We start from the raw sequence: 11307 nt of genomic DNA, 5'->3' as shown, positions 1-11307 counted from the left end.
ATGGCTCCTAGCTGCGCGGGTACCCGCGCAACCAGCATCGCGCTACAGCTAATAGTTAGTAGTAGCACGGATTAAACCCGCGCTACTACTAACTTTGTTAGTAGTAGCGTGTGCCACCCATGCTACTCTATTTCGTACCCGCGCTACTAGTAACGAAATAGTAATAGTGTGTCCATACTACCAATGCTACTAGTATCCTAAATACTAGTAACGAGCAGTTTTTTCCCATCCTACTACTAACTTATTGAAAATTAAAATAAAATAAAATCAATCAATTCCATTCTATCACACAATTGCAGTATCTACTATCACAGTTCCTCATTGTAGAGGCAACTCGTATATAATTCATATCTTTTACACAAGTAAGAGTGTAAACATAATGTTGTGTGTGTCACCTACCTACGTAAGTGGTTCTTGCCATGCAAATTCAAAACTTTACCACTACTTCTAGAGGTCAGAGATTGAGACACGTTGTTATGGTCCGATCCAAAAATTGGCTCACTCGTCAATGCGTGGCGCCTTCCCGGCCTGATCTCGCGGCCTGCAACTGCAACGAAACACAGCGGGCAGCCTCGACTAGCCACACTTGACCGATGGCAGCCACCGCCTTGAGTTGTGACGTCGTCACGTCCCTCGCCCTAGCCATCAGCTCAAGCAGGCCCCGGTCGATGTCGGCCTCGTGTAACGCCACCAACAGATGGAGGAAGCCATCGTACACATGCCCCGCACCCTGAAATCCGAACACCATTAAGAGTCAGATTCAGAATTGACCACATACCAAATCAAGTCTATCTGAAATGTTGATCATCTCTCGGGCTCGGGGTGTCTGATCGACTGCTTACCCGTGTGCTGGGGTGCCAGAGGTAGATGACGAGCAGCAGCTTCGCCTCTCCGTACATCAGCAGCCACGACACCATCCAGTCCACGAACCTCTCGACGACCGTCGACATCGCCACCAGAACCCTACAGCATTACCAACAAAGGTTCAGAAACTTCAGATTCTTCAGAAGAATGACACGGAAAAATAATGCGGTGCATGTCGATGAAAAAGACAATCAGTGAAAAAGATAAGGAGCATACTAACCCCTTCAGGCAGTGAAAATATAATGTAGAGCAGTAAAAGTGGAACATGGCTCAACATTTGCATTGATAGGGACAAATATATAATTGGGGATCCACTAGGTAAATAAATAATTCTCGTAAATCAACAACATTATCTGCATCTAACATAATGTAAATAGTGTCCAACATCCTTGAGGAAAACCCAAACATTGCTACCTTCTTCGGGGCTCGAGCATGAACTGATGCGCTCTGCTTCTTGTACATACGGCTGTGTTGCACCGGTGTTTATGCAAGGTGGTCAGTGTTAAAATAACACTTAATTTACTATGAGAGGGGATGGAATGCCTGAATTCACAATACTAACCTGATTGACCACCTGTTGCCGCACAAATCTATGGTGTTCAGGAGTTCGGTAAAATTGATGAGACAATGCCCGAAACTGCTTAAAAGGATGATCCAGAAAGAGATAAGTACTTGTAGAGCAGGTCTGTACTAATGATAATAAATATACTATTCTCAAAAAATAAACAGAAAACTGAATCCGGTAGTTAGACCTGACAATTTCTGTCTCCGTTAACCTTGAGCTCAACCATATCTGCATCGTCTAATCTAGACAGTGACAGAAAATAGGATGGGCGAGCTCAAAATCTATATCAAATTGATCTAAAGTTAGCATTCCTTTTCAAGAAAAAAGTACGTCGTCTCAATTTGGACAAACAAAAGTATGGTGGGGTGGGTTCAAGTCCCAGACCCCCCCCCCCCCCCCCCCTCTACGCGTGAACAAGATGGGATCAAGGAGAATGTCAGGAGAAGACAAAGGATTATAGTTATTCCAGATCAGATGAGGTGCAAGCATCAGTTCCTTCCAATTACAACACTTTTTTTCTGGCGAAATAACACTCATGGAAGATATAGCAAGTGTGCCCATCAAACTTGCTACAGTGCTATTCTTCTTCTTAGCCACCTGCCCACATTTTAATGATCGGAAACAATGATGAATAGTATCCTGATATTGAATTAACGACAATCTCTCGCACACTCAAAAAAATACTAGATTAGCAAGATGCAAGTATCTTATACATGTAAATGCCACTAATATTTCCTTCAAAAATACTAATTTAGTAGAGCTCCACAGCAGATCACAAACTTTACTGCTGATTCTTTCATGTCCATTCTGACATTGAGTAAGATGGATGCATGTCCAGCGACAAAATACCGTCAGCTCCATCAAAACTGCCGACGTTTGTTCAGGAACACAAACCTCATTTACTTGAGAATGTAGGATGACCCATACATAGGTATAAAAATGCAGCAAAAACGTTGTTTACAGATACTACTTCTCTGGCAATAATGCAGAAACAAGTTAAGGAGGATGTTTCAGCTGTTTAGAAACATGACCACCCTTGCAAAGCCAAAACTCTTTTCAGGTCCTTGGCCGAAAACAATGCTGCTAGAAAAATTACTGGCTAGTTTGTACAAGTACGCGATAAGTTTCATTTTATGAAACTAAACTTTAATCACAGATCAATGCTGACAGAGAAAACTACAGAAGCGTCAGAAGTATGAGAAAATCATAGTGGCGAGCATACCGGTTGACCTTTCTTAAACATCATACATACGCTATGTGTATGCAAAGAAGTCTAACTGGCAACTTAACTTCTCATACTTCTGTATATAGCTAAAAGGACAGTTAAGTTACCAACACAAGCACGTGCAATCTTCAGCCATCAAACACTGTCTCGGGCCAATCACAAGAAGAATATTTAACCTCGCCACCGGCGACAGCCGTCTGAGACGGCGTGCAGTGCCATTACAAAACATCCACTTGCAGGCAGGCAGGCAGGAGGATAATCTGTTTCAGATACTACGTTTGATGCATCGTGCAAGCACTCACATGGTTTTCACCCAGGACGAGGAAGAAAGTGTTTAATTTTTCAGTTTCGTTAGTCATGGTATTTGCTTTTTACGTTCAACCATGCCATCCCGGTGGTGCCTGTAAATGTATTGAACCATTTGCAAGTTTTGTTTTGAGCTACGTACCAATTATACATTCATACAGACTAGCACATATCCAAAAAATAGAGAGCAAACAAGTTGTAACAGAGGATGAAACAGATTTGAATAGAGCGGGCATCAAGTGAAGGGGAAGGGGAAGGAATGGGTACCTACATATTCCAACAGAGGCCAGGAGTCTTGGAGGCCGACGTCGCCGTTGTTGTTGCCTGCCACCGCGCTGAGCCTGCTGACGCCGGAGGTCGCCGCCGCCATGGACGGAAGGAGGGACGGACGGCAAGCAGCGGTGGTGGTAAGGTGGGAGACTCGCTGCGCCACTGCCAGCAGCCGCAGCACGAGGCGGCCGGTGTTGGAGGAAGGTGGCACCACGTAGTTGCCTGTCGAGGCCGCCGCGACGAGCACCGCCCTACCCCTCCTCCGCCACTCCGGCGCCACGGCCACGTGCACGCGGCTACGGGCGCTGCCCTCCCCCGTCCCCCTCCCTCCTCCCTCTTCCTCTTCCTACAGTGCCTGCCTACACGCTGCAATCGGGGCGGATTCCCCATGGCAGGCTCAGGCCGCGGCTTGATCCTGGCGGGTCGGACCTCCATGGAGGAGACGACGACGGCGACCATGGTGGTCGCAGCCTAGGTCGACGATGGCGCGCCGATGCCGCCGTGGATCTGGCCTCGCCCGATCTGGGGCCTTCCCTCTTTCCCTTCGCTTGGGAGAGAAGGAGAAGGTTGGAGTTCGGCGCTGGAGGACGAGGAGGTCGCCGGTGCTTGGGGGAGGGGGGGCCACCGCCGGCGTGGTTGGGTTAGAGGAGAGCGGCGCGGCGGCGGTGGGTTTGGGGAATTGGCGAAGAATGTGGAGTGTGTGTGCAGATTCGTGGGGCGGCGGCAGCGAGGAGGGGAGCTCGATTTGGACGAGATGGGGATTTCAGGTTGTTAAAAAGCCCAGTACTTACTAGTAGCGCGAGTTTTTACCCCTCGCTCTACTATGGCGTGTCGCGATGTGTATAAACCCGTGCTACTAGTAAGCGTCTGTGTATAAGCTTTTTTCAAGTAGTGGACTGCCCGCCATCGCGTCGGAAAATGTTCATCTCGAGGTCACGCTCGCCGCGCAGCGCTTGGTGCAACAAAACACCATCGACATAATCACTCACGTCTACACGCAAATCGTCCACAAGGACTACTACGTGCAAGAAGAGGACGTTAGGACACTGGACATTTTGAACCACATGGCAACCTTGGACGGCATTGTTCAGAAGCACGTTGAGTTCGTCGCCAACGCCGTTCCTCCTCACACGTCGGTTGGTGACCCGGCGCACTAGGACGTGAGGATGTCGTTGATGGATCCGTATGTATCTTTATCTTTTCGTCAAATCCATGTAGTAGTATATTGTACTACTAATAATTATCTAACCATTTACATCAACTTAATAATTTTCGTACGTACTCCATGCATAAACCGCGCTAAAACCAAAATTCTCATTACTCTAGAGAATATCGTTATTTCTATCTGTCGGCCGCGCCATAAAGCAGAACCAAATTTTACAAGTCACAAGTTCAAAAGGAAAAACCTGCCGTGTTCGTGTCGCACCCCCACACGGTTGGTCCGGCACGCCACTCAAGGGGGAATGCGTGTTGTCTTACATATTCACTTACAAGTGGGACCGCAGTTGAGCAAACCGACTATCTGAAAAACCCCACCCCGCCCACCGCGTGATGGCTGACAAAATAGGAGGAAGAAGAGATGGCTGTAACACGGACTCCAAGAAAATTGGTGTCGATAGGACTCGTGTGGGTGGCGTGTGCCATACTGCTAGACGTGAATGCTAGTTATGGCCCATGCCACCCCACTATATCGAGGTGCTGGTTACGCAGAGCGAACACATTATCTCTCCAAGAAAACGATACACCACTAGTACTACTCACATTGTCACGAAATTTTCTGGAGTCCGTGCTCAGCCCTCCTCTCTCTCTTCTCAGCCAGCTAGCGGACGCGTGGAGCCCATCGACTGTTTGCTCACATGCGGTCCCATATGTCTGTGAAAACATAAGATGACCCACTGAACCTGCACATCTTTCACCTCGACGTGCTGGTGATGAAAAAAATCCAATAAAGATCTTTGGTGGCCACTTTTGGAGTTACTCAAGAGTAAGATTATATTTACAGTTTAACCCAAGATGCACATCATGTGGCTTCAACTAGCACTCCATTTTCTTGCATGACACAACCTGGATACTGGGTGTTCCACGTGTCGGTAAAAGGAGGAAGAACTTGACTAAATCTTCTCCACATTTAGACCGGAGGAGTAGGAAACACGACAAGCCATGTACCTACATCATACTACGTACAAGCCCACCTCACGCAGTCACGCTATCACCATATTTCTCGGCCTCTGTGCAACACCTAGCTCTAGTTGATCTAACTAGAACTAACTATTGTGCTAGCATACTCCAATATTAGGTTGGCTCTATGTGATGTGGCAACTTCATATAAACGGATGCTGGCTATACTACTACGGTACTCACACTCCCAGAAGTGAGTCGAAAACCATTCATAAATTGAGTTTGTGACATGCATATGCAAATGTACCATTCATTACATACAACAATTCATCAACACACAACGACAACGAGGATACATGTTGGATTATAGATTAGTTCCCACAAAATATTCTAGTAAATGCTAAAGTTTTCATCACACAGCAAATAACAAGCAATGAAATGAACTTTAGCTCAACCAATCCTCGGTGTTGGAAATGCTTGCTTTGAACCATAGGAAAGCCTCTGGGACAGGCCATCTATTGTCAATCTCGAGACCAACGCGGGACTGATCATCCAGGCTAAAGTGGCCTATATCAGGATGCATATTATGATAGCCACGTTAGGGAACCATACCAATGTCCGAGGTATAGATATAGTTGCTTCTCATAAATGGTAGTAATGTTGTGTCAACAACTGCTGAATCGCCTTTCACCATCATTGGATAGTTTTGTCGAAGGAAGAGCGAGTTTTCTCCAAGACTATCAATACTGAACCAGGGAGAAGGTGTTGGCGCTAGCACACTAGTATCCATCCCGAATACCCTACAACGGATGTTGGAATAGGTCCGGGGAGTGCGACCATGGGAGACAACACCTGCTTCCTTGGTAACATCAGCAGTGCCCTATATACAGACAAGAATAGGTGATCCATCGGAATAAGTTGCCAGGCGCCACTGAGTATATAGGTCCTGCTCGTCCTCATGCTCGTCATCATCACCATCGTCATCTCCCCCTTGGTTATAATCTTTTTCAAGTATAGGTGGTGGAATGTTCACAGCACCTTGGAAACACAAGAAGGTTAATTAGTAAAGGGAAACTAGCTAACCCGCATTGCATGTGGATGAACCAATTATAATTACGGTGGAAGACAAACGTACCAAAAGCATCAAGATTCCATGCAAAAACAGTGCCACGAGTGGTGGCAGCAAACACAAGACCCTCGTATTGAATTGCATCACAGTACACATGCACATCCGTGTACGAAAACTGATTTTTGAGCAATATCCATGGAGGCGTGGAATCAAGGACGGCAACAAGCTTGTCAAAGATAGCAACAACTTGATAGTTTGTGTAATCCCAAGAGCGATAGGGAAATCGATAAATTGCTATCTTTTGTAGACGACAATCACCATGATCGTACTTGAACATGCGTAGACCATATGTGTGCTCAACCTCTAGGCACTCTGAGATTTTTGCAAGTGGAACCCGGTGACGAGTGTACACATTCACAAGTTCCCACTCGCAGTTGTGCCCAATATAGACAACCCAATCTCCGTTTGCGCCTGCCCAGGCCTTATCCTTAAGCGATTGCATCTTAACATCATATGTATCATTATCAAGTGGCATCAACTTGCACAAGGCGAGGCTTCCATCATCCAGGCGCCAGTGAGCAGGGTCATGGCGAAGAAGATAGTGGAGATCAAACCGCTCCTGGACCCTAGGGTTCTTGGTAATGATATTATTAGTTGAGTCGAGAATGGACTTGAACGAACCTGCCATGCTAGCCGAGGTGATGACGTCGCACCGATCAATGAGTTCCTCCACCACATCATCTTTCAGATCGGAGCAAGAATAACCGGGTTGTTTCCGGCATGTTCCCTCCATGGAGAATACGATCGGACAGTGGCAGAAGGAAGGGTGAAGGCAAATGGAGGAGAGAAGAAGAGCATGCGACAACAGTTCCAAATCGAGAGGGAAAGGCGAAGAGGTGGTGGATGGTTGCCACGATACATGAAGAGGCTAGTGGGGAGCGGACGGTTGCCACAGAGGTCATAGACTGATGACAAGGCCATCATGTCAGACCTAGCGCCCGCGCGGGATGGCCTCCATCCCCCACACGAGCGAAGCCACTTCGCACCCCCACACGGTTGGTCCGCCACGCCACTAGCGAAACACATGATGTCTTGCATCTTCACTTAGGCCAACTCCAGCGCGTGCAACTCGGATGCGCGCTCGCCCAGCCCCCTTTCCCTCGACACCCCCGAGCTACCCAACCACGGCTACCTGTTTTGCGCACCCGACAGCCGGATTTGGAGCGGATCCGGTTGGGCTTGAGCTTGCCCAGCTCTGGGAGGCCGCCTCGCGCCATGGACTAGCCGGGCACCAAGCCGGAAGGCCCCAGCAAGGCCGCAAGGCCGCATACAGGTACTGACTCCTCCTCTAGCCACTCGAATCTACACCGTCGGCGGTCCGATGGCAAATACATGAATGGCGGTCGGCCGCTCGGTGCTGGCCCAAAAGCTCGTCGGTGCAGCGTTGCCACTCATTACGTGCGACGACTGCCCAAAGAAGGTCTTGCACCGCGTGTCTACAATGCCGGAACATCCCGGATGGGTGTTCATCAAGTTCTCAACCGATGGGGTATGTGCTGTCGGTGTCAAAACCAGCCAATCTTGGGTAGGGGGTCCCGAATTGTGCGTCTGAGGATCGAAGGTAACAAGGGACAAAGGGGACACGATGTTTACCCAGGTTCGGGCCCTCTTAATGGAGGTAAAACCCTACGTCCTGCTTGATTATATTTGACGAGTATAGGGGTTACAAGAGTTGATCTACCTCGAGAACGAAGTGGCTAAACCCTAGATGTCTAGCCTGTATGAATTCTGATGATCTCTACGGACTAAACCCACCAGTTTATATACACACCGGAGGGGCCTAGGGTTGTACAAAGTCGGTTCGTGGAAGAAGGAAATTACATATCCGGACACCAATCTTGTTATCCACGCATAGGAGAGTCCTACCCAGACACGGGGGAATGCCTTCTGCTTTGTATCTTCACGACCCATCAGTCTGGCCCACATCCAGTAGTCCGGACACCCGAGGACCCCCTAATCTAGGACTCCCTCAATAGCCCCCGAACTGGTCTTCAAATGACGATGCAGTATCCATCTTACGTCTTCGGCTTTTGCAAGGCTGGTTCTTCACCGTATACTAGGCGAACAATAGTTCGACTCTGGCTTCCTTGTTCTGTCTTCATGACTCCTTCCCTGTCACCTCAATTTCCACGTGCTGGGCGAATGCGAACGGTCCACCATTTTTTATTAAAAAGAAAACACTCGGCCACGCAGGGATAGTGCCTATATAAAGAGATCGAATCCTCAAAGTGCCATCCACATCGCGCAGAGGAACACCAAGATCAGCCAAAAAAGCCTCCAAACATGGCCAGCGCCCCAAGCTCTTCTTCGCGGCCCCATGGCCCTCAAGAGGGCGATTGGCAGAGCTGCTCAGTGCCTCGTCTTCAGTTGAGTCGGCTCCAGACGCAGGGATATCTTCCCCTCGCAGATCTAGTCTCCATTCGAGTGGGATTGGCCTCAATAGGCAACGACGTGCTGGTTGAAATTTTTCCCAACCCCAATAGGGAGGAGAGAGTGTGCTTCGTCCCTTTCCTTTTGTGGGGCTTAGCTTTTCCAATCCATCCCTTTCTCAGGGGTCTATTGGAATTTTACGGCATCCAGCTGCACAACCTCACTCCAGGTTCGATTATGCACATCTCAGGTTTTGTTGCCCTCTACGAGCTATTCTTGGGCATTGACGCCCATTTCGAACTATGAAAAAAGTTCTTTTGCCTTGTCCCCCACCATCAAGGAGGTTCCATATTTGAAGTGGGCGGTGCTGAAGTATGGCGTATAGCCGGATCCGGATACCCCGTTGGAACTCCCAAAGAGACATATCCACAATGGTCTTCGGAGTGGTTTTACATGGATGACGTCCCACTGCCGGACCCAGTTCGGCGCGGCCTTCCCGAATTTTCCAGCGCTCCCTTAAAGAAGCGCCTGAATTGGCGTCCCCAAAGTCCCAAGGAGGAGGACAACGCGGAAATAAAACGACTGGTCAGCAAGGTCAGATTATTAGCCCATACCGGGCTCTCGGTAATTGAGGTTATGACCATTGCAATAAAAAGATGCGTCCAACCCCTCCAATCCAGAGTAACCCCCTTATGGTGCTGCAACGGAGAAGATGATGTGTCTTGTTACAGACGCAAGGGTCCGGATACCCCAACCGAACTGGCCATGATCCTGACCGACCTGTACAAGGGTGACAAGGAGGATTTCCTTCGCTTAAACCGTCGGGAAGGTTACTCCATGTACAACCCCATTGAATGGGTAAGATTTCGATTACCTGTGTCGCTTTATTGCTATCATGGCATGCTAATCCAGTTGTTTTTTGTTGTTAATAAACATTCATGGAGGAATATGATCGAGGACATTTACTGTCCTGCCCCGCAGCCAGAGGATCACAATCGCGATGAAGACCCTGGTTTCTGCGAGGATCCGGATATATACATAAAGTTCGATGATGGGGCATTTTATCAAGCGAGCCTTGACGGCTCAGAAGTGGCTATCATCACCGACTACCCCGCCCCTATCCCTTCTCCATCGTAAGTATCCGAAGAGCTTTAAAAAATAAGTCCTTGCTTGCACTTTTGTCCATTATACTAATCCGTACTTAATAGGATCGGCGCTCGGAAGACCGCACCTTCTCAAGGGCGGCCCCTTCGCAGGGTAGTCGTTCAAAACGAAAGGACTGGGGGCGCCGTAGAACCCTCACCGTCTTCAAAAAGGTATGTTCTGAAAGTGTGTTATATTGACTAGAGGGGGTGAATAGGCGATTTTTATGAAAGTCTTCAAAACATGGAAGTTATGAAGACAAATGATAGAAATAAACCTATTACCCTGCAGCGGAAGGTAGACTACACTAGGCAAGCCATAGTCAAGTATTCAATAGAGTGAAAGCACAATGACTAATAGCAGCAATGTAGTAAGGATCAGGTAGGAGGATATTGTGAAGCCACACATAACACGCAGTCACTCAGTGAAGACAAAAAATAGTGCGAACATACAATGACTTCACAAGGAGTAACAGTAAGTAAAGGGAAGGGAAGATGAAACCAGTGACTCGCTGAAGACAATGATTTGTTGGACCAGTTCCAGTTGCTGTGACAACTGTACGTCTGGTTAGGGCGGCTAGGTATTTAAACCTTAGGACACCCAGTCCCGGACACCCAGTCCTGAACACGCAGCTCAGGACACCTAGTCCTCACCGTATTCCCCTTGAGCTATGGTCACACAGACCTCGCCCAATCACTCTGGTAAGTCTTCAAGGTAGACTCCTAAACCTTCACAGACTTCGTTCATCGGCAATCCACAATGTCTCTTGGATGCTCAGAACGCGACGCCTAACCGGCTGGAGGATGCACAGTCCTCAAGTGTAATAAGTCTTCAGATCACACAGACAAGAAGACTTAAGTGATGCCTAATTCTCTTTGGCTCTGGGTGGTTAGGGCTTTATCCTCGCAAGGAATTCTCTCTCAAAGGCTTCGAGGTGGGTTGCTCTCAAACGACAAAAGCCGTACTCTGAATCTGAGCAGCCAACCGTTTATGGTTGTAGGGGGTGGGCTATTTATAGCCACTCGGCAACCCGACCTAATTTGTCCGAAATGACCCTGGGTCACTAAGGAACTGACACATGTTCCAACGGTCAGATTTCAAACTCACACGGCAACTTTACTTGGGCTTCAAGCAAAGCTGACTTGCCCGACTCTAGACAAGATTCGCTCTCAAAGTCTTCACTCGAAGACATAGGTTTTGTTTAAGCATCACTTCAGTCATTCTGACTGGTTCTCTTGGACCCCACTTAACAGTACGGTGGTTCCTATGACTCAACACAGAAGAAAGAGAACTACAAAAGATCTAAGTCTTCGAGCT

The 11307-nt window shown here is 48.1% G+C and overlaps 1 protein-coding gene across 5 annotated transcripts; it reads right to left on the bottom strand.

The window, feature by feature from the left end:
* Window positions 1-257: 257 nt before the first annotated feature.
* On the bottom strand, window positions 258-4010 carry LOC123103004 (HVA22-like protein i). 5 transcript variants are annotated; one of them, XM_044524484.1, is made up of 5 exons: window positions 3228-3990; window positions 1427-1501; window positions 1279-1330; window positions 843-963; window positions 258-730 (listed from the first exon to the last, which is right to left on the bottom strand). In XM_044524484.1, the coding sequence occupies exons 3-5, from the start codon at window positions 1296-1298 to the stop codon at window positions 506-508; spliced, it is 366 nt and encodes a 121-aa protein (XP_044380419.1). In that variant the 5' UTR covers window positions 1299-1330; window positions 1427-1501; window positions 3228-3990; the 3' UTR covers window positions 258-505. The 5 variants fall into 5 exon arrangements, with proteins under 5 accessions (XP_044380419.1, XP_044380420.1, XP_044380421.1 ...); XM_044524485.1 differs by having other exon boundaries at window positions 3232-3990; XM_044524486.1 differs by having other exon boundaries at window positions 1279-1501; window positions 3232-3991.
* Between the last annotated feature and the right edge of the window lie 7297 nt (window positions 4011-11307).

Source organism: Triticum aestivum, chromosome 5A (assembly GCF_018294505.1).
Source record: "Triticum aestivum cultivar Chinese Spring chromosome 5A, IWGSC CS RefSeq v2.1, whole genome shotgun sequence".
NCBI lineage: Eukaryota > Viridiplantae > Streptophyta > Magnoliopsida > Poales > Poaceae > Triticum > Triticum aestivum.
The sequence above is the reverse complement of the archived record's forward strand: the minus strand, read 5'-3'. Positions and strand labels throughout refer to the sequence as shown.